The 24327-nt window shown below is 35.4% G+C and overlaps 1 protein-coding gene across 1 annotated transcript in view; it reads left to right on the top strand.

Moving 5' to 3' along the window:
* CFAP47 (cilia and flagella associated protein 47) overlaps positions 1-24327 on the top strand; it is a 380737-nt gene that overhangs the window by 252561 nt on the left and 103849 nt on the right. The window contains exons 50-51 of the mRNA XM_062183128.1: positions 6756-6884; positions 15480-15577. Coding sequence (XP_062039112.1) covers positions 6756-6884; positions 15480-15577 — 227 coding nt within the window. The remainder of the gene's footprint in view (positions 1-6755; positions 6885-15479; positions 15578-24327) is intronic.

The raw sequence follows: 24327 nt of genomic DNA, 5'->3' as shown, positions 1-24327 counted from the left end.
ATTGTAATTATAATATGATTAAACATATAATTCAAAATTGGCTATAAATAAGAATGTTTACAACGTAGACTAACTCACACCTGACTTACTGCTAAGAAAATTAACTGGTATGTGTAAGAATTAAAGTTACAAAATTTGATATAACCTGTGTGACTGTTTTTAATAATTTGTTCCAGTTGCTCTTAATAATATACTGAGGGCCTATGTCTCTAGCATGACTGAAGATGTCACACTAATGAAATAAAAGTTTTTAAAAATATTTAGGGATTTCCATTTCTATAATATATCAAAAAAGATTCTCAGGAAATCCTCCCCCAACCATTTTTCATTTTTTTTAAAGATTTATTTACTTATTTGAAGGCAGAGTTACAAAGAGAAAGGGAGAAAGAGAGAGAGAGAGAGAGAGAGAGAGAGAGAGAGAGAGAGAGAGAGAGAATCTTCCATCTGTGGGAGTCGAATAGGCACCCATGTGGGATGCCAGCACTGCAGGCAGAAGCTTAACCTGCTGCACCACAGCACTGGCCCCAAATCCTCTCCCAACTGAGAACTTTAGGTTAAACACACAAAGAAACAAAGAATGGATGAATCTATCCTAGCGAGTCATCACTGGAGATGGCATTTGTGCTGGATCTGTGTGGTGGTTTCTGTCATACTAATCAGTTCCTTTAAGTTGTGAGTATCATAGGCATAATACAATTTTAAAAAGCAGATTTTAATAGCAAACGAATAAGTGTCTAAACTTGGTAAGGATACCCCTAGAACCCACTCCTTTATCTATGAAACTAAATAATTTGGAGTTTAGTGGTTCAAAAATATAATGTGGAATCTGAACCCCAAATCATAGAAGTGTGATGATTTTGTTTCTGATTCCCATTTATGGCCGCTAAAGCTGTGATTTCATGTCACCACCAAGTAACAGAGAGAGAAGGAAAGACAGAATAAGTGTTTTTAAGGCAGACTTAAATAACACTACTTTTGCTCAGCATCACATTCTGAAAATACAGGTGACAAGCAGCACTTCCCACCATATATAACATTAGAAAGTAAACTTTGAAGTGAATTTGTCATTTTAAAGATGGCAATTGGTAAATACATGTCTGAAGAAAGTATCTTTTCAGAGAGTAGCGAAATGTCAACTAGGAAGAATAAATGCATCTTGCTGAAATTCAGGCTCAAGACAAGAACAACTTCATTAAACATTTTGTTTTGACATTAAACAGAAGTTTGCTGAGAAGAAATTTTTAAAAGTCTTTCCCAAAGCTGAGTGAAAGCTGTTCGCAATGTCATTCTTGTGCCAGTGTCGTGATAGATTCTTTCCAAGTGTACTCACTTCTAAATTATACATTTTTAGAAATGGATCTTGGCTAGAATTTATAGTTATGTTTTACTTTTCAGCAAGTAAAATAAGTACTTTTGGTTGCCATTTACAAAACCTGAGGTGATTGTTCACATTGTCAAACTTCATCATTGTTACTCTCTGGAGCTACTGGTTACTAAGGGTCATGGACAATAAGAGTTTCATACCACTATAACATAAATATTCATGATAGAAACGGAATGTGCTAATATCACTGGGAACCACCTTAAACATTGGTTTGTATTTAGTTTTGTAATGTGGAGTAACAGTTTATAGCACATTGGTGACTACATTAAAATGAGTCTGTAGTGTTCTGGAATATCTAAAGACTTGTCATCTTAAGGACATGAAGTATATGCTATGTAAAAAAAATGATTGCTATACGATATTCATAAGTAGTTTTAGGCTACTAGGTCATGATCAACATACCAGATTCTTCCAGCCTGATTTTGGTTCATACATTTAAATGACTCTCAATCCAATAAATGATTCTTTAGTCTTTCTCTGTCACAAAACCAAAAACTTTGTAAGCAAAGGGGAGGGGGATATTCAATTATATCTGTTTCTCCACTCCCATTTTCCATAAATAAAATGTCATTGATTATTCTTTATTTTCAAGAAAAAGAATATAAAATTATATTACCCAGCCTTTAATCCTGAGCCTTGATATTTGGATTTTACAATAAAATATTAAATTAAAAAAAATCCTCAATTGAAAAAGAAATGAGTTGTATTCTAATAAATGGTTATCTTGTTGATTGGTAAAAGAAGCATTTTGAAAACCACTTCAGTGTTTTGCACAGAAAAAAAGTCATCTTTTTCTGAATAAAACTTTTGCTATTGAAAATATCATGGCTATAATTTGTATTTTTATTAGTTTTTTTCCTGACACTCTATTCAGACAAATTGCAAATCTCTATTCAGTCAAAGATGCTGTATCTCTGTATAGAGTTTCTATTACTCACTACTATTATTTCTGATGTGTTTATAACTTTAACAAAATGATCTAATAAATTTCCCGTTGCTCTTATAAACTCAAACACCAACAATCAAGTTTTTATTTTTTTTCCTTTTGTGTCAGTTGAACTTATCCTAAAGAGTGGAATTTAGAAAACCAAGTAAACACATGTATAGATACTATGAAAAATTACCATATTTTGCAAACTAATATTCAACTCATAATCATTATCTGCATTTAGTTTGAAGATTCATTGCTAAAAATCAGATTGCTTGCTGAGTCTAATGTAATTCTTTGTAATAAGTGTGGAAGGATTAGACTGCTTATCTCTTCCACAGTAGCTGATCAATAACCAAAACTAAAGGAGAAATTTTGAAAGTTAATTGTTTAGAAATAAAATTAAATTGAACTTGCTGTGGGAAAAAGTGTTTCATTGTACAAATTGTGTGTAAATCAATGGTATGATCCTACTAAGCATTGTTTAAAAAGTCCTTTCAATTAAAATGCAAACTATTGAATGTCCTGAAACTGCCTATATGATTAACTTGACCTATTTCTACTTTTTAAGATAAATATTTAACTTCTCATCCTGTTACATATAAACTTTTTATACTTATATAGGATTTTGTAACTGTTTCACCAGTGATTGCCCAATTTCCATTTGTTAAGGGATAATAAGGTGTGATAAATTTTAAGAGTGAGTTGGAGGAAGGAAAAATACATTGAATATATATAGGCTGAAATGAGTAAGAGTGGAGAACGTGTACTTTTAATTCTTGATAGTACTTCAGAGTCTTTCAGATATTGATCAGGCTTCCTTATTATTCAGTCCACATGTATTGTGTGACATATGTAGGCCTATTCAAATATTGGCTTTATCTCACTGAATTGTTTTCTTAATTTCCTTCTCAAATTGTCCTTTACTCATGTCTAGAAATGCAACATTTTTGCATGCTGATTTTGCTTCAAGATAATTTTTCAAGTGTTTCACCACTTTTTTTGTGGCATCGTCAAGATTTCCAAAATATAACAAATATAAGGAAAGAATATCACTGTTGGCTTTTCTGTTTGGATGTCTTTATTACTATTTTTCTGCATAATTGCTGTGGCTATGGAGTCCAGTACTTCGTTGAATAGAAGTGACAGAAGCAGGCTATTTCTTTTATGTTGTTCTGGATCATAGAGGAAAATTTTTAGTCTTTCATCATTGCGTGTGATCTTAGCTGTGAGTTTTTCAGACATGGATATTGTATTTAACAAACTCTTTTCTGTTACTCATTTATGAATGTATTTTTAAGGAACACATTAATAGAAATTATGACATTTCCCCCTCTATTATATCAGTGTAATCTATTACACTGTGTTTTCATTGCCCGTTGTCTCAGATATTTCCTAGTTTCCCTTGTGATTTCTTCTTTGGTATCTTAGTTCTATAAGAGTATGTTGTTTGATTTCTATATTTGTAAATTTTCCAGTTTTCCTTCTTTTTTGACTTGTAATTTCCTACCACTGTGATGAGAAATTATGATTCACATAATTTCTGTCTTTCAAAATTTGTTGAGACTTGTGTTGTGGCCTAACATGTGATTTATCCTGAAGAATGTTTGCTTCTCATTTGAGAAGAATTTGTGTGCTACTATTATTGGAGAGAATGTTCTATAAATTAATTAGGTCATTATTATGTAATGTTGTTCATGTCCTCTATTTACTCGTCTTCTTTCTAGTTGTTCTGTCCATCATTGAAAGCTAACTATTGAAACCTCCAATAGTTATTGTTGAATTGTCTATTTCTCCATCTAATTCTGTCAGTTTTCATCTGATATATCCTGGGTCTCTGGGTTTTTTGTTTTGTTGTGTGTGTACATAATTTTGATATCTTCTTGATATGTTGACTTTCTAATCAATGTATAATACTCTTCTTTATCTCATAAACTTTTCATATATATATAACAAATGAATGGTACCTAAAATATATAAAAGATTCTTAATGAATTGATAAAGAAAACGTAACACACACACACTGGAATATTATTCAGCCATAAAAAGAATGAAGTTCTATCTTTTGCATCAAAATGGTTGGAAACAGAGGAAATCAAGTTGAGTGAGTGAAATAAGCTAGAGACAGAAAGACAAGTACTATGTTTTTCTCTTATATATGGGAGCTAAAATTAAAAAAAAATACTTGTGTGTATCAGTTTTGCTGCAAATGGTTTCATCAAGTTTTGTTTTACATCTTTGCCAAATAAACTGATAAGAATTATGTACTATTTGCAGCATTGTAAACTGCAAATGTACTATTGGCAGCAGTGTAAAAGATCTCAGACTTCCATGGATGCTGAGAGGACTGTGGGGAAGACCACTCCTCTAAGGCATCTTTGGATAGAATTTCTGATATCATACTCTTAATCTGATTAATTTCTTTTGCTAACCTGGAAGAGATTATTTAACGTCATGTTTAAATGCAATATATTAGGATTCATGTAACTTAAAATATTTTAGCAATCATTATGAATAAAAGACATGTAAAATTATTTAAAATGTTTCATTTATCCAAATTAAATGTAAAATTTCAAAATATAATATAAAATTATTAATAGTATTATTAACATTCTATTTTATACTTAGTCTTCCATGTATTATGTATACTTCACACTTATAGCACATCTCAATTAAGACTACCAACCTTTTAATTGCTCAATAATCACCAATGACTAAGAGCTACCATATCAGACACAACATATAAGTTACCTATTTGGGAGATTTGGATTTTCTGAAAACACATGAAATACCTGTAATTCTCATTCATGTACACAAGTTAAGATATAATTTCTCCACATTTTAGGTATTTCTTTCAGTTAAATTCAATAGTATCTTACTATTTGGTTCCATCCCCTAGACAGGAATAATAAGAAAATAAATAAAGATACCACTTATTGAGTACTTACTCTGTGTTTTTCTTTCTTTACATGTCTGTTTTATTTGAAGTTAGTTTTGCATACATAGATGAATTATTATAATTTATATGAAAATAGCTTTACTTGAAGAACTATATCCAAGGAGACCATACTCCAAAAGAATATAATTCCTTCAAAAACATGGTTTTGAGGAGAAAAGTTATCAATCAAGTAAAACTAAGAAAATCTTGATGTTTAATTTTAGTTCTACTTATTCATAATAAAATCTGGGGCCCAGTGTTGTGATGTAACAGCTTAAGGTGCTGCCTGAGATGGTGGCATCCCATGTGAGCAACAGTTAGGGTTAGGATTACCTGGATGGAGTCCCAGGTTTCTAGATTTGGCCTGGCCTGACTCTGGACATTGCAGCCATTTGGGGATGAAGCAGTGGATGGAAGATCTGTGTGTGTGTGTGTGTGTTTCTCTCTCTCTTTGTAACTCTGCCTTTCAAATTAATAAAATAAATCTTCAAAAAATATGAATTTTACCACAATTCAATTGCACAATATTGATAAGCATTGATATATGATATAAGCTGTTTATGGTGCATGACAGGGAACTTATGGTCCTGAGTGCAAAGCTTTATGTGAAGTCAACATTGAGATATCAAGGACAATTTCTGAATTATTACTGCAAGTATATAAACATGTTAAAAATGCATGCCAAGGCCACCACTGTGGCATAGTGGGTAAAGCTGCCATCCCATATGGGTGCCCATTCAAGTCCTGGCTGCTCCACTTCCGATCCAGCTTTCTGCTATGGCCTGGGAAAGCAATAGAAGATGGTCCAAGTCCTTGGGCCCCTGCACCAGCATGGGAGACCTGGAAGAAGCTCCTGATTCCTGCCTTCAGATTGGCACAGCTCCGGACATTGTGGCCATCTGGGGAGTGAACCATCAGATGGAAGACCTCTCCCTCTGCCTCTGCCTCTGCCTCTTTGTAACTCTTTCAAATAAATAAATAAATAAATCTTTAAAAAAATGCATGCCAATGTTGTATAAGACAATTCCAGAGAATGACAATTTTTAACAGTAACAAGTTTTGTAATGTTTAATATTTTACATGGTAAATGTTTATAGAAAAGTTAAATCTTGAAATATTAGTATATTATATAAAACAAAATAAAAATAATGTTCTAAAATGAGGTAATAGAGCACTAAATATTACTTAGGAATAAAATTTGTAAGAATAGTCAACCATGACCAAGAGGTGTTCTGAAAGTTCTTCAGTTCTATTACATGCTACTTCTGAATTATTACACAAAAGCTGTTGAAATTGGCTGTTTTAATAGAGATTTTGAAAATATTTACTATAGCATTATATTAAATTGTTCTATAACCCTGATGAAGTTAATTGTGATTCTGATACCTATATTTTATTTGGCTTTATAGGTTTCAAGCCACAGTAACTTCAATACCTGAAACTGATATTTCATTGTAGAAAACTAACTCCTTGTTAATCTGACAATTTGCACCTATATATTGCAGGTAAAATTTCATTTTCTGTTAAAACCAAAGAAGATGATGATTCATCTCAAGAGTTATATGCAGATATTAAAGATTCCTTTGAGAATTCACTGGCAGATCTGCCCCCTATCTTTATTGAGGAAAACTCAGGTAAAATTATTATGATAGAAAATTTCATGATTAGTCTGCATAAACCTTCAACATCATTCACTTTTCAATGAACTACATACTTTAAATACATAATACATATGAAAATTCTTGTTTGTGTCAGTGAAAATGTTACTGCATTATTTCAGGATTAGCTTTCTGTAGCTCAATTTCTAGATTTCTGCTATTTTAATTTTTTTAAAAAATATTTATTTCATTCTTTGAAAGAATTACAGAGAGAGAAGAAGAGACAGAGAAACAGAGATGTTCTATCTGCTGGTTCATTCTCCAAATGGCCGAAACAGCAGGCTCTGGGCCAGGACAAGGCCAAGACCCTGGAGCTTCTTCTGGGTCTCCCACATGGGTGCAGGGGCCCAAGCACTTAGGCTGTCCTCAGCTGCTTTCCCACATGCATTAGCAGGGAGCTGTGTTGGAAGTGGAGCAGCCAGGACAAGAATTGGCACCCATATCTGATGCCAGTGTCACAGGTGGCAGCTTTACCAACCACATAACAAAGGCAGCCCCTTTATTTTTCTTTTAATTTTTTGAATATATACTTTCAATTTACTTTGTAATCACAAGCTTAACCCTGCACTAAATAAATTCAATAAGTAGTAAGTAGAAAAACCACTATTTCTCAAGAGTATAGATAAGGGTTATAAACAAATAAAATCTCAAAAATTCTATTTTGCTCATATACATTACATTTTTTGTAGTAATCTATATATTAGTTACCACAAATTAGAGAAAATATATATCTTTCTTTTTGTGACCGGCTTATTTCACTAAGCACAAATGTCTCCAGTTGCATCCATTTTGTTGCAAAAGACAGGATTTCATTCATGTATTTTCATTCATTTCATTTCCTGTGATCTTTATTGAATGAGTATTAGGGTTCTTCAGAAAAATAGAAACTATGAGATCTATCTACTAATGAGAGAGAGAGAGAGAAAGATTTTAATGGATTGTCTAACATCCTTGTGGTAGTGAGGCTGGAAAGTCCAAAATCTTAATGGTGAGTCAGTAGGCTAAAATTTCAGATAAGAGTTGACACTGTAGTCTTGGATCTCAATTCCTCAGGACAGGCCAGAAACTCAGACAGATTTCTGTGTTGCAGTACTGAGAAATAACAGCTTCTTCTTTGGGAGCCTTAGTCTTTACAATTAGAGCCTTCAAATCATTGGAAGAGGACCACTCACATTCGAGAAGGTAATATGATTTACTTAAAGTCTACTGATTTCAGTGTTAATTACATTTAAAAAATAGATTTGCAGCAATATATTGGCTGGTGTTTGACCATACTACCAGGCACTATAGCCATTCAAATTAGCCCATGCAATTAAGCATCACAGAATGCATGGATTAGAAAGTGGAATTTGGACAATATCCACAATGATTTAGATAAGGAAGAGCAGTTAGAGCCAGTTAAGTAACTATCAGCAAATTGGATTTAAAATGAAGATAACCAAGTATTTTGTGATGGTAACTGGGGTAAAAAATACCACTGAAGATAAAGAACATCTCAGAGACTAGCATGGGATGGCTGTCCTGAGAGGTTTGTTTGTATCTTGGTGAACAGAAGAATAATCACAGAAATTTAGAAGAATAAGAGGGCTTGGCACTGGGACATAGCAGGTAAAAACCACCACCTGCAACACCACTGGTTGCTGGTTTTTGTACCAGCTGCTCCACTTCTGATCCAGCTCCCTGCTAATGCACCTGGGAAAGCAATGGCAGATGACCCAAGTGCTTGGAACCCTTCCACCTACATGGGAGACCCAGATGGAGTTCCAGGCTCTTGGCTTTAACCTGGCCCAGTGCAAATATTGTGGCTATCTGGGGAGTGAATCAGCAGGTGTAAAATCACTTTCTCTCTCTCTCTGTCTCTCCCTGCCTCTGTAACTCTGATTTTCAAAGTAAATAAATAAATCTTTTTAAAAAATAGAATAAGAAAGTCTGGGTGATTATGATGCTTAGCACAATTTTGTATTTCCTAATGTTGATGTGATAACAAGACCTTTCCATGGCACTATGCAGTTGTCAAATTAAATCTTTGGATGTGAGACTAGGTGACAAGAATAATAAAATCGATTTAAAAGTTTAGGATTTCTTTGTTAAAATCATACTGAATTCATACTGATGAAGCTAAAGAACAGATGAATGTTGTAAACAGATTATGTTAAGTTTTAAACCCTTACCATTGTCTAAGGCAGAAAAGCCATGAAGGGAGGCAGTAAAAGTGTTAAAAAGAATAATTTGGAAGAAAATCGGGATATTATGATGTTGTGTTAATGCAGTAAAACACAATCATGTCTAATAAAAAAAAAACTAGGCTGCATGTTGACAGATGGCAGGGATGTTGAGAGTTGGAAAGATACATCTAATAATATTACAAGTATCTCTAATCATTCACCTAGGCCTTCTCATCCTCATACTCTCACACAGGGCCAATTTTTCTATCGCCTATAATAACATGGGTCCTTTTTCACAAACTGTTCAATACTGTAATTCTCTTCAATTAGAGAAATTATCCTGCTTTCCTTGCAGCAAAGAAATGAAAGCAACAGCTAAATAAGAATTTTAAAGCTTCCAGGTATGGAACAGTGAAAAATAATAACATTTTTAATGAGAACCAGAACAAAACAGGAAATTTCATGCATTATAATGGAGATTTGAATTGATAACAAAGTTTTTGAATAGAACATTTACAATATGTTTAAAAATTTTTTAAGAATTCCTTATCTCTTTTGATAAAATGACATAGTTTAAGAAACTTGTTAGAAATAAAATAATCAAAGATCTGAGCAAAGTATTTTATATAAGAATGATCTTTATGTGATCCATTATGTTGAATAATTGAAAAAAAATTTAATAGTGAATATTTTCTGAATATTATGTATATATTTACATATATGAATATATCAATGTTACAGTATGTACATCCAGTATATTCATATATGTATGTACATATTTATGCATCTATATCTTTAGTGATATATTAAGCCTATAAATTTATATAAAAATTAAGTACCATTCATTTGGTTATGAGGTCATGAATGATTTTTATGTTCTTCATGGCTTTCAGGAATTTCTCAAATTGCTGTAGTAAATGTTATTGATTTTACAAAGAGAAAATTGTTTTAATATACTTAAGGTTTAGAGTTAAGTAATGTTCAATAATTATTATTTTGTACTCTCATTAATAAACCATCCTATAATATCATTGTAACCAATTATTTTATATTTAATGTACATTTTTAGAACTGTAGGAATTAAGTCAGCCATATCAGAATGTTGCCACATGTGATAGTCACATCAATTAAAAATAGTAGGTATTGGAACAGCCCTTGTCGTGAATGTTCTATTTTTCTTTTCTTTTTTTTCTTTCTGAATACCATTGGTTGAACTCTTTGCCTAGCATAGAATTAATCAAATGTGTATACAATTGAAAAATAGATCTCACGAAAAAAAATAAGATTGGGAATAAGAAAGGGAAGAGGAAGTTTGTAACTGTAAAGCTCTATAGTTCTGCATGCATGCCTACAGACTTACTTCTAAGTGTACAGTTTAAAAACTTCCCATGGGACCCCAAATCCCATTAAGCTGAGTGGTTAAATGCCATCTCAAGTGTTAAAGTGACCAAAGTTAGTGTTAAAGTGATCATATAGATAGAATTAAGTGTTAAAGGGATTATATAAATATGATCTAGTGTCTAGTAATAATAATAGATAGAAACAAAAAGGAGAAAATGTTCCAACATGGGAAGCAGTCCACACAGCAGACTCATACAATGACATTCACTTTAAATAGTACTCTGACCTCAGAATCAGCCCATAAAGAATTCTGGTCTGGCTGAAAAGCCATTGAGAGCATTTCAGGTATGGAAATCAATCAATGTGATACACCACATTAACAAACTGCAGAAGAAAAACCATATGATTATCTCAATAGACGCAAAGAAAGCATTTGATAAAATACAACACCCTTTCATGATGAAAACTCTAAGCAAACTGGGTATAGAAGGAACATTCCTCATTACAATCAAAGCATTTTATGAAAAACCCATGGCCAGAATCCTATTGAATGGGGAAAAGATGGAAGCATTTTCACTGAGATCTGGTACCAGACAGGAATGCCCACTCTCACCAAAGCTATTAAATGTAGTGCTGGAAGTTTTAGCTAGAGCCATTAGGCAAGAAAAAGAAATTAAAGGGATACAAATTGGGAAGGAAGAAGTCAAACTATCCCTCTTTGCAGATGATATGATTCCTTATTTAGGGGATCCAAAGAACTCTACTAAGAGACTATTGGAACTCATAGAAGAGTTTGGCAAAGTAGCAGGATATAAAATCAATGCACAAAAATCAACAGCCTTTGTATACACAGGCAAGGCCACGGCTGAGGAAGAACTGCTAAGATCAATCACATTCACAATAGCTACAAAAACAAATACCTTGGAATAAACTTAACCAAGGATACTAAAGATCTCTACGATGAAAATTACAAAACCTTAAAGAAAGAAATAGAAGAGGATACCAAAAAATGGAGAAATCTTCCATGCTCATGGATTGGAAGAATCAATATCATCAAAATGTCCATTCTCCCAAAAGCAATTTATAGATTCAATGCGATACCAATCAAAATACCAAAGACATTCTTTCAGATCTGGGAAAAATGATGCTGAAATTCATATGGAAGCACAGGAGAACTGGAATAGCTAAAGCAATCTTGCACAACAAAAACAAAGCTGGAGGCATCACAATACCAAATTTCAGGACATACTACAGGGCAGTTATAATCAAAACAGCATGGTACTGGTACAGAAACAGATGGATAGACCAATGGAACAGAATAGAAACACCAGAAATCAATCCAAACATCTACAGCCAACTTATATTTGATCAAGGATCTAAAACCAATTCCTGGAGTAAGCCAGTCTATTCAACAAATGGTGCTGGGAAAATTGGATTTCCACATGCAGAAGCATGAAGCAAGACCCTTACCTTACACCTTACACAAAAATCCACTCAACATGGATTAGAGATCTAAATCTACGGCCCGACACCATCAAATTATTAGAGAGCATTGGAGAAACCCTGCAAGATATAGGCACCGGCAAAGACTTCTTGGAAAAGACCCCGGAGGCACAGGCAGTCAAAGCCAAAATTAACAATTGGGATTGCATCAAATTGAGAAGTTTTTGTACAACTTAATACTTTATCCCTTTTAGTATTTTTGTCCTACTTAATACTATTGGTTGAACTCTGTAATTAACACACAATTATTCTTAGGTGTTTAAATTTAATTGAAAAGTGATCTCTGTTAAATATAAGAGTGGGAATAAGAGAGGAAGGAGAGGTACAATTTGTGACATGCTCAATCTGACTTGCCCCAATTCAATCCCATCAAGGTGGCATGTACCAATGCCATCTCACTAGTCCAAGTGATCAATTTCAGTTCACAATTGATCATAATGACAGGTTTAAGAGTCAAAAAGATTACATAAACAAGACTAGTGTCTGCTAATACTAAATGATAGAATTAAGAAAGAGAGAGTGATCCAACATGGAAAGCAGGATACACAGCAGACTCATAGAATGGCAGCTGTCCTAAACAGCACTCTGGCCTCAGAATCAGCCCTTAAGGCATGCAGATATGGCTAAAAAGCCCATGGGAGTATTTCAGGCGTGGAAAGCCAAGATACCTTGGCAAAAAAAAAAAAAAAAAAAAAAAACCTAAATGAAAGATCTCTGTGAGTGAGATCCCAGTGAAAAGAACGGGCCATCAAAGGAGGTAGCTTTCTCTGAAGGGAGGAAAGAACTTCCACTTTGACTATGGCCTTGTCTAAATAAGATCAGAGTTGGCGAATTCAAGAGGCTTCCATAGTCTTGGCAGCTTATGACAAGAGCCTCGGGTGATTACTGACGTCATAAATAAGAGTGTCAATTGTTACATCAACAACTGGAGTCACTGTTCATCTGCTCCCCATGTAGGAACTCTGTCCTTAATGTGTTGTACTATGCGAATTAACGGTAAAACTACTAATAAAAGAGTACTCTATACTTTGTGTGTCTTTGTGGGTGCAGTCTGTTGAAATCTTTACTTAGTGTATACTAAGTTGATCTTCTGTATATAAAGATAATTGAAAATGAATCATGATGAAAATGGGCTGGGAGAGGGAGTGGGAGATGGGATGGTTGCGGGTGGGAGGGAGGTTATGGCAGGGAAAGCCGCTATAATTCAAAAGTTATACTTTGGAAGTTTATTAAATAAAAGTTGAAAAAAAAAAAGAAAGCCAAGACACTGTGGCAAAGATAAATAAATAAAAATTTCCTACATGGAGGATCTCCATGAATTAGATCCAAGTGGAAATAAGGGGCATTCAATGGGGCCAGTGCTGTGGCATAGCAGGTAAAGCTTCGGCATGCAGTGCTGATATCCCATATGGGTGCCAGTTCATGTCCCAGCTGTTCCACTTCTAATGCAGCTCTCTGCTATGGCCTGGGAAAGCAGTAGAAGATGGCCCAAGTGCTTGGGCCCCTGCACCCGCGTGGGAGACCCGGAAGAAGCTCCTGGCTCCTGGCTTTGGATTGGCATAGCCCGGCCGTTGTGGCCAATTGGGGAGTTAACCAGCGAATGGAAGACCTCTCTCTCTCTCTCTCTCTCTCTCTGCCTCTCCTTCTCTCTGTGTAACTCCGACTTTTCAAATAAATAAATAAATAAATAAGTAAATCTTAAAAAAAAAAGAAGGGGTAATCAAGGAAGGACATACTTTTCTCTGAAGTGAGGAGAGAGCTTCCACTTTGTCTTTGGCCTTGCCTAAATACTGACAGAGACTTTGGTCTCAAAAGGCTTCTATAGCCTGGGCAACTCACAACAAGTGCCTTGGGTGATCACTGACATCATACATAAGAGTGTTAATTGTTAAATTAACAGAAGAGGTCACTGTGCACTTATACCCCATGCAGGACCTCTGTCCTAAATGAGTCATACTATGAGATTTAACTGTAAAACTTATTCTCAGTTTTTTATATTTAGTGTGTGTATCTGCAAGTAGTTGAAATCTTTACTTAATATAGAGTTGGTCTTTTGTATATAACATTAATTAAAAATGAATCAATGGAGAATGGGACTGGGACTGGGAATGGGAGGAGGAGGGAAGGAGGGCATAAGGATGGGAGGGCAGGTATGGTGGGAAGAATCACTGTATTCTTAAGATGTATTCATGTAATTTATACTCCTTAAAAGGTTTCTAAAAAGAAAAAAAAAACACAATAGGTATCATTGTCCCCATGGTGGTTTATTTCACATGTCAAATTTGCTGGGCCATGATGACCAGATATTTGGTCAAATTTAATTTGAATGTTTCTGTGGAAGTGTATTTTGGATGAGATTAACACTGAATTCAGTGGATTATAAGTACAGTTAGGTACTCATATTATAACTGTTTTTGATAGCCAAATTATTATAATAGTATGGAATCTCATGCAGCATAATACAGAACAATCCAGTGCAGTAAAATACAGTGTCATGCACTATAACAAAATACAGTGTCATTCAATGCTGAATACTACAAAATAGGGTAAAGCAATACAGTGCAATGCAAACCAATAGATTCATGAAGATTTTTTAGAAGATGGAGGTTCTGAGATTCCACTAGTGTAGGCCTGTTATTTTATAGATGAGGAAAGTGAGGTCCAAAGAGGTTAGTGGTTTACCTAAATAAGTTAATCTAGCACAACAGTTCTTGAAATCTTTTAAACATTGTAATACTGAATATACATACATATGCATAGTGAATATGCATACACTTTACTGAAACTAGAAGACATGGTAAGCCATGAACACTGGAAGACAAAATAATATCAAAGTAAGAAGCTGTACAGATGAGGGGGAAAAGAAGTAGTGTGGATTTGATGACAAGTACAAAACCTCACTATTCAAGGCCTTTGTGATGATCTCAGATTCAGTTTCAGGGTGGAGGGTGTGACTTTGCACATCACCAGTGGCAGAATTGCTAGCTTTAAAAAAAAAAGTCAGAAACTAATATGTAAATGTCATTGTCATCATTTAGTACCTAGTCCATTCTGGCTTTCCTTTGACTAAATTACTTGGTTCCTTTAACTGACTTCTAAGTAAACTGAAATCTCATGTTCCTGACTTTCTCCCTTGACTACATTTTTAAGCTATTGGAAATATACCACTGAGAATTGTAATGCTTTATTTATTTAGAAATTTCTATGTACAATTATGTGAATACCTTGTCAATTGGGGAAACTTTCTTTGGAAGGATTAATTATTAAAGTATTCATACATTTGCTTTAATGAATTTAATAAATTATAACTTAATTAGTTACTGGGGCAAGCATAGTGCCAGGAACTTTCACAGGTCATTCTCCTTATAGTCATACAGGACACACTTCTTTTATTATTCACAAACTGTCGTAAAAGCAGCTTTTTGTCCTGTCCTTGGCTTTCTTGAAAAATGAGTACATTACAGAGTTTCAAAATGAAGTCTGTCATGATGCTCAAATTTGTAGGTTACAAATGGTATTCTGAAATCTATATTAAGAAATATTTTGTTGTTTTGTTTTTCAGCTGATAATTTTAGCAGTTTAAAAATCTGGTATCATCTTGAGATACACAGCACTCCTAGACCACCCTTAAAAATTATGGAAATAAACTGTATTGCTCTGGTAAGAACCCATTACATGTTCATAGATAGTCCTTTTACAAGTAGCTAGAGCTCTTGTTGCACACTAAATTGCTATCCCTAAGAACATCCATATCAATGAATATGTTGAGATAAACTATTCAATTATAGCCATTTCATTTTTAAGTCCTATACTATGGACCTTGAATGTTCTTGGAGAATCTATTTCTATTACATGGCATCCTATGGTGACTATACTAATTGGCATTCACCTCTTTGTTCCAAGAGTAACTAGAGTAAATTTAACCTTAGCCTGCATGCTTTTAATCATATATATGATAAAAGCAGGATTGTACTCTCTAGTCTTGTTCATTATCGATTCTTTCTGGTTTGTACAATAGGCCCTTCATTTCAAAACATATCTGAAGCAATTGGCAGACTTGGGATTTAAGTAGTAGTGGCTAAGAATAAGATTTTCATACTTAAATTATTAAAGTGTTAGTAAATATGACTGAAATTATTTAATGAAGTATTGAGAGTTGTCTTAAATGAAACATTAGGACATGGTATTAATAGTGTTTTAATGACATTTAATTCTTTTATTACTAACACTCAAACATTTAGTCTGATAATTACAAAATTATGTAATTTTCCTTTTTAAACATGCAGATAGATTTCTTCACAGAATTGATTAGAATCTTGAACTTTGGTTCCAATAAATAAAAAGTAAGAAAAATATGAAATACATTTTTGTTTGTAACTTGATTATTTGCTTACCTCGTTTCTAAGTAAATCTCCATTGAGGCATAGCAAATGGATGGTTAAAATACTGAAATGCACTCAAGTATAGTTTGCAGAAGTATCATCTTATAAATGAAAAATTGTTTAATATGATTACAGTAGCATCATTCCACTCAATAAAAAGTGTATTTCTGTGACCTGATTATCACTGTGGCATGCAACCTTTCACAAGCAACTTTTAGATCAGCAATGATTCTAAACAGACTTTCAAAAAAACAAAACTCTTCATGGGATTTTTACTCCACATTACAGCAAGAACATTGACCTATATCTGCAGAATATCTAGGTAGTCACAATGAATCCTATGGACACTCCTTGTTCTGGTTAGATGTGATGTTAACCAATATGTCATGCTGAAGTGACACTGAAGCAAAGATTCAGCTCTTCATACTTCCAAAGGCAGGGAATGAGATTGGAGAGCAAATTTTAGAAGTCAGACTTGCATGACTACTTTCCAATAATCTCAATCCTATTCAGCTCCTTCTCCCTCAGGCCAGAGTGTTCTTCTGCTTCCTTCTCCATGTGGTTCTATTAGAGTCAAGAGGAAACTAGAGGGGCATACGGACTCTGAGTTTAGAGATAGAAGGCATTTGGTGTTTACCATCCATGCCCTGACAACAGCAATAAAAAAGTCTTACTGACCAGTCATTGAACATCAAGAGACTCTCCCCATCAAATATTTCTGATCCCAAACAACCTGAAGAGAGCATCCCCAAAGATTCTCTAATGCCACTGGTAAAGGCACTGGAACAACTGAGACAGAATGTGTTTTGAAAAGGAAGTTTAAGTCTTGGTTAAAGTGTGTGTGTTCTTTCTTTCATCATCCCTAGCTGAGGACTTCTTCTGTATTGATTACAAAAACTGGAGAAGCAAATGTCCTTCCAAATCTATGGTTTATCTCAGAACATTTGAATAGATGTAGAAGAAAACTTAAAATAAAAACAAAAGTTTATGTTGGAGCACAAATGATTAGCTTTCCTTCCATTCAGCGTAGTGACTCTGCTGAGCATGCAGTGAGCTCAGAAAGTTTTAACATCAGAAATTAGGTGTGGGGCCAGCGACGTGGCTCACTTGGTTAATCCTCTGCCTGTGGCACCGGCATCCCCTATGGGCGCCCGGTTCTAGTCCCGGTTGCTCCTCTTCAAGTTCGGCTCTCTGCTGTGGCCCGGGAAGGCAGTGGAGGATGGCCAAATCCTTGGGCCCCTGTACCCACATGGGAGACCAGGAAGAAGCACCTGGCTCCTGGCTTCGGATCGGCCCAGCGTCGGACGTGGCGGCCATTTGGGGAGTGAACCAATGGAAGGAAGATCTTTCTTTTTGTCTTTCTCACTGTCTATAACTATACCTGTCAAATAAAAAATAAAAAAATAAAAAAATAAAAGAAATTAGACGTGAAGGCAGGTGTAGAGGGGTGACTTGGGTTAGTATGAACAGTTTCCTGCTACACTTGACGAGGAAAACATGGCAATACCTCAGTGGAAACCATCTAATTGATGGTTCTGTTAGTCACATACTGAGTAAAGAGGCTTTTTAAAACCCCTTACTTGAATATTTTGAGAAGGGAATTTATAACTATTCTGAATTTTTTTTATATACCTGAGTGATGGGGGTGGTCAGGATGGGGTTAGAGAAGTTCACAATCTCTCACCCCTTCTTTTGTAAGTCTTCAAGTCAGGAAGATGTTAGAGATGTTAGTTGAGATCAACACTGCAACAATCTGAAACACCATTACTGCAATAAAAGTTCAGACAACATGTCAAAGTAAAAGGTGAACAATTTTTGGATACTCTGTCATGACGAACGACTCCTGCCTCTGCCTTCTTCCCTAAATGAAGCTGCAGAAGAAGGGACTGAATGTGACATCTGCCATGCGCTAAACAGCAAATATTCCCCCACTGCAACTTGTGACAAGTAATATTCAAATCCACGTGCTTACTTGGTAATTCAGTGTAAGCATTTCAATAATGCACACACACACTCACTCACTTCCTAGGGATATGGCCTTACAATTAGATATATTTCTATTTGTCACAGATTTTTATAGTCTCTTCCTCAAGATTATGCGATATATCTAAATACAAATGAATAAACCTATATATTCTCCTGGTGGCTTCTTGCTTTTTCACAACTCCCAGACATTTATTAATACATCCTCAACCCACATTTCCCCGAAACCATCATTAGCAACTCTCACCTTGTTTCACCTCTAAATTCTGTATGATTCAGGTCAGATGCAGAAGAAGTGTTGACAAAGGGCAGGATGTGAGGCATGACATGCATATATACAGTGACTTGCATGCGGCGATAGGCCAATAATGGCAATCATATTTCAAATGTACAACTACCTTCCTGGTTCCACTGAGTCCTGAACCACTGAAACCAACTTTTCAATTTAGGCAAATTATTGAGCCGGTTAAAGTTATCACTTCCTCTGAATTACATCATGCTTTCAAAAATATCTTTTAGTTTAGTTTGCTTATGGATTCATAATATTTTCAAACTGAGTAGCATTTAAATAGAAGATTTCTTTAGAAATATGCCTAATACTATTGTGTGTTTGGTGCCTCAGAAATAATCCTTTTGTAATGATCTCATGATCATCTTCTGAGAGGATATGGTGAAAAAAGCTTCCTGTTAGTGCAGACAGAGTTGTCATTGACTCTATTAAACTTTTCAGGGAAAAACATAATCTCTATTTACTCTAACCAAGCAGGAAGTGATGAGGTTTTCAGTGCAAGCAATGCATTAAATTTTTCCTCTTGGTGAAGCTGTGAACCAGCAACCAAGGGATAAAGTTACAAATAGTAAACCCTCATATAAATTGCATATTTTGTCCTTTAACAAATATTTATTGCCTCTTATTTCACTGAAACTCCTGAATTCTGAGGAACAGGGATGAATAATAAAAGAAGTCTACCATTTACATTGATCTAACATTCTAGTAGAGTTAGAAAATAAATAAAGTAAGTGAGACGGTATATTTCATGGGAAATCTTTCTATTGTTCTGGTTTTTCAAATAAAGTCACAAACCTTGGAGCCATAGATAATTCCATTTCCATGTTATGAAAGTCATTGTTACGCCTTTTGTCTAAGAGTCACTAAACGTATTAGTTAGGGTATTTCTAGCTGGAGTTTAAAGTTGCAATGATTTAATACAGTAAAATGTATAATGTTTGTAACAGTCTTGTGCATGTATCCCTAGTTTTTGGATGGCATTCTCCATGCTGTGATTCAGGGAGACAGAAACCTTCTATCTTATGATTCCTTCATCCTATAGGGTCTCAAAGAATCCTGTATGTAGGTGTAGAAATATAACACAGAGAGAAGAGAATTTCCACCAGATTCCTAATTGCCTTAGCATAGAGATGACACATCACTTCCACTCACATATCATTGGGGAGAACCATGACATGGCCATGTCCAGTTGAAAGAAGTGTCTGGGAAGTGTAATCTCTGTTTGAACAGCTGCTACCCAGTGATGTCTTTATTCTGTAAAGGGCAACGCAGAATTTTAGGGGAGAGATGATACTTCAGGCATATCAAGGGAGGTGAGAATTCTTTAGGCAGCCCATCACCCAATTCTAGTTCCTATACGTAATGGCTGGAACACAATGACAATGAGGGTGGTTTCTTTAAGAGGAAATTGACAATTTAATACCTGCTGAATTTTGGTGAGTTCTTATCAGAGAAATGTACCACAAAGGAAAGAAATATGGCTTGAGTGATAGTAAGATGCACTTCTGCTCTCATGAGGTAAGACATGGGTCAAAGTGGATTTGAGTCAATGGAAGGAGGGTGGGCTGTGGCTACTTTGAAAGGTCCTAGCCCAAGATACATTCTGGTAGGGTGACAGGAACCCAGTAGAAAGAATCTAAGTGAGGTCATACAAGATAGAAGAAGGACAAAGAACCTTGTAAAGTTAACTGGCGATCAAACAGAATCAATAAATAGTCTTTCTTCTTCTACCTCTCCTCGATCTGTATTCTATAACTTAAAGGAGACTAATTTGCACAGGGATGGCAGGAAAAGTGGAAGTCAGAGCAGGGGCTTGGAAAGTGAACATCATGCATTCTTTCTTCCCCACAAGGGCTCTGAGAAAATACTAAATGGGCCTGAGGGTGAGGACAGGGCCTCAGAGAGGGTAGGTCAGGGAAAGCATTCCATTGGCTAGGTGATGAAAGATGAATTCATTTTAACTTTTTTTTTTTTGACAGGCAGAGTGGACAGTGAGAGAGAGAGACAGAGAGAAAGGTCTTCCTTTTTGCCGTTGGTTCACCCTTCAATGGCCGCCGCGGTTGGCGCGCTGCAGCCAGCGCACTGCGCTGATCCGATGGCAGGAGCCAGGGGCTTATCCTGGTCTCCCATGGGGTGCAGGGCCCAAGCACTTGGGCCATCCTCCACTGCACTCCCTGGCCACAGCAGAGAGCTGGCCTGGAAGAGGGGCAACCGGGACAGAATCCGGTGCCCCCACCGGGACTAGAACCCCGTGTGCCGGCGCCGCAAGGCGGAGGATTAGCCTAGTGAGCCGCGGCGCTGGCTCATTTTAACTTTCTTTAAATATCTGAAAATGAGACTCTTCTAGCATTGAGAACCATCCTAGGATAACAACAGGGTTTGGAGAAAGACAACGCCTTCACTGGTTTCCAGAGCAGTAATAGGAGACATGTCAGCACCCCACCAAGTTTACTCCATCCAGTGTTCCCCTTTACCATGACAATAATTGAATGAGATAAATTTAGATGATTATCACTCTATGAATTAAAGTAGTCCAGAGAGATATTGAGGGTGGATGAAGACTGCAACAGTGCACCCAAGTAGAGAGAAACTAGCAAATGTACAAGCCCACAGGACAAATTGACCCTGGTTGGAAGAGCTCAGGTATTCCAGGAAAAGGAACTTGTGAGGCTGGAGTTTGGACAGAAAAGCTGGGTAGGTGGTGAACTGTGATCAGAGTTTTTTCCTCAAGGTCAGATCCTTTAGGGCTCAAAGGCCAACATGAGAGATTTTAGTCCATATGCAATTAGAAACCACTACAGGATACAAGAAAGGGGGAATGATCTGATATAATTTGTTTTTAAACCTCTCAAATTGTTTCTTCCACTGTGTGACAATAATAAACATATAAATTATATTTTAATGTTGAAAACATCATAGATTTAATATATAGGTATGAAAAATTCCTATGATAAGGTTCATAATTTATAAAATTCAATACATCTGTTTGTCCATATTTTAAAATAATAATTCATTCTTATATGAGTATTTGAGTTTTTCATTATTGTACATCCCAGCATCTTGTGAATGTTCCTATTTTAAAATCTTTACTTATATTTCACAGGACTGAATGTTCATAATTTAGGCCTTTTACATAGGTATTTGAGAAACAGAAGCAATTTCTTTAAACAGCCATTATGTTGACTAAAATTGTTCTTATATATAAGCGAGAGAAAAATATTTAATACCTTAAAAGGAATGCTATTTTTGATCTTAAAAATGGTCATGTGAAGGTGAAAGACAGACTCAGAATTTTCCATAGGCAGCCCCTACAATTTTGCTTCTGTTTCAAAAAGCTCAGTCATAATTGATTTATATTTAATTCTTACCATAAATTACCTTTAAAGACTACTCATGAAAATGGCACAATATACCCTTGGCAAGAGAAAAACTATCCACATATTTCATAGTCTTCATAGATAAAGTATTCACAGAAATTCAACTGGTTTTGTAATTGTGATTCAATAAGAATTATTGGGGCTGGCGCTGTGGCTCACTTGGTTAATCCTTCGCCTGCAGCACCGGCATCCCATATGGGCACTGGGTTCTAGTCCCGGTTGCTCCTCTTCCAGTCCAGCTCTCTGCTGTGGCCCAGGAAGGCAGTGGAGGATGGCCCAAGTGTTTGGGCTTCTGCACCCGCATGGAATACCAGGAGGAGGCTCCTGGCTCCTGGCTTTGGATCGTGGCGGCCATCTGGGGTGTGAACCAACAAAAGGAAGAGCTTTCTCTCTGTCTCTCTCTCTCACTGTCTGTAACTCTACCTGTCAAATAAATAAATAAATAAATGAATAAGAATTATTTATCATAAAATGCAATGGTAATATAACAGAATACCTTGGACAGCAAGATATTAACATTTTAGTAGTCATGACTTTCTTTATATGTTTATTTTGTATATTACTTGCTTAAGATGATTATACATTTCTGAAATTATATGGGTGACATTAGGGATTTTTTCCAAGAATTATATATATATATATATATATATATATATATTTGATCATTTCATAAAATTATGAGTAACAAAAATTTCTTCTTCTTAACTTACTGAATGTATCAGATATATTTTTAAAAGATTGATTCATTTATTTATTTGAGAGAGTTACAGACAGAGGAAGAGACAGAGAAAAAGGGCTTCCATCTACTAGTTCACTCCCAAATGGCCGCAATGGCTGGAGCTGGGCAGATCCAAAGCCAGGAGCCTGGAGCTTCTTCTGGATCTCCCATGCAGGTTCAGGGACCCAAGGACTTGGGCCATCTTCTACTGCTTTCCCAGGCCATAGCAGAGAGCTGGATCAGAAGAGGAGCAGCCGGGACTTGAACTGGTACCCATATGGGATGCTGGTGCTGTAGGTAGCAGCCTTACTTGCTATGCCCCAACCCCAGCCCCTGTGTGAGATACTTTTAAAATATCTCATTTTATAGCCCTAGGAAATATTGTGATAAAATTAAGCTTGTCTAAGTTATTTTGGAAATATTTTGGTAGGTGGATACTTAAAATGCAAATTATTAACAAAATATAATATTTTAAGAGTGTAATTTAGATTTTTTTCTCTACTTAAAGCTGGATGAAAATAATATTCAAAACAGAGACATTTGTAGATTAATTTTACAATAGTTAAAATTATTATATTAGAAATCTAAAAAGTATACAAAAAGTTCAGAGAAATGCATATTATGAACTACATAGATTTCAAAATTGTTGCATAAAATAAACTTATCTTTTAATTTCATTTCTTTATGAACCTTTTTGTGTACCCTCATGCAGAAGAGGGAAATGGAAACTTGGAGCTTTTGGCTATAATGAAGCATTATTCCTGTTGAGTCTATTGCTATTTGTGAGACTTCACAGAAACAGATTTCAAAGTTTCTGAAGAAATTGCAATGCTGATAGTTTGAAGCATTCATTGGCTGTCTGGAAGTCTGCTCCTGTGAAATATTTTGAAGGTGTATCCAAACCTACTGGCTAAGAGTGAAGTGATCAGTTACTGACCCTTGCCATGTATGTGGCCAAAATGCCAAGGGCAAGCTGGGACCTAAGTGCCCTGTAGCTGCTAACCCCATTTCCTACTATTAAGCTCCAATTAACCATAGAATTTCATAATCACTTTATAACATGAGAGCATGCTCCTGTTTGATTAGTTGTAGTTCTCTGGGAAAATAGTAACTTTGAAGTCATTTTTTAAAAAAAGTTGTTGTTCAAAATTTATATTGGATGATAAGACCATTTCTACATTTAAGTATCTTATTCATTCTAAGACCAAGATCTAAATGTCTTTTGTGCAGGTTTCCAACTATGAGTGAATGAAAACTTGGGTTATATTTTAGGAAGTAGTATAGAATAAATGGTAGATATTTGACACAGTGATGAAGTTGTTGTTTGGGATTCCTGAGTCCCATGTTATCACAAATGCCTTGTTCAAGTCCTTGCTCCCCGGCTTCTCTGATATAAATGAATCATTTATATCTGTGATATAATTTGAATCATTCTGGCTTGTGGTTAAAATACTTTGAAATTCAGGGGTTTAAATCCAAGCATTTTTATTTTGATAAAACTGTAGCATGTTCTTGAATGGACACTGGTTTTCTTTGAAAAATATCTGTGCAATAGACCAGAGAAAATGTCTTCATCCAAAATGATTCATTTCAATTAAGCCCCAGGCAAAACTTACAGTGAATATCTGGCTGGTAATATATGTTATCCTGCCATACATCTT

Source organism: Lepus europaeus, chromosome X (assembly GCF_033115175.1).
Source record: "Lepus europaeus isolate LE1 chromosome X, mLepTim1.pri, whole genome shotgun sequence".
Taxonomy (NCBI): Eukaryota; Metazoa; Chordata; class Mammalia; order Lagomorpha; family Leporidae; genus Lepus; species Lepus europaeus.
The sequence above is the reverse complement of the archived record's forward strand: the minus strand, read 5'-3'. Positions and strand labels throughout refer to the sequence as shown.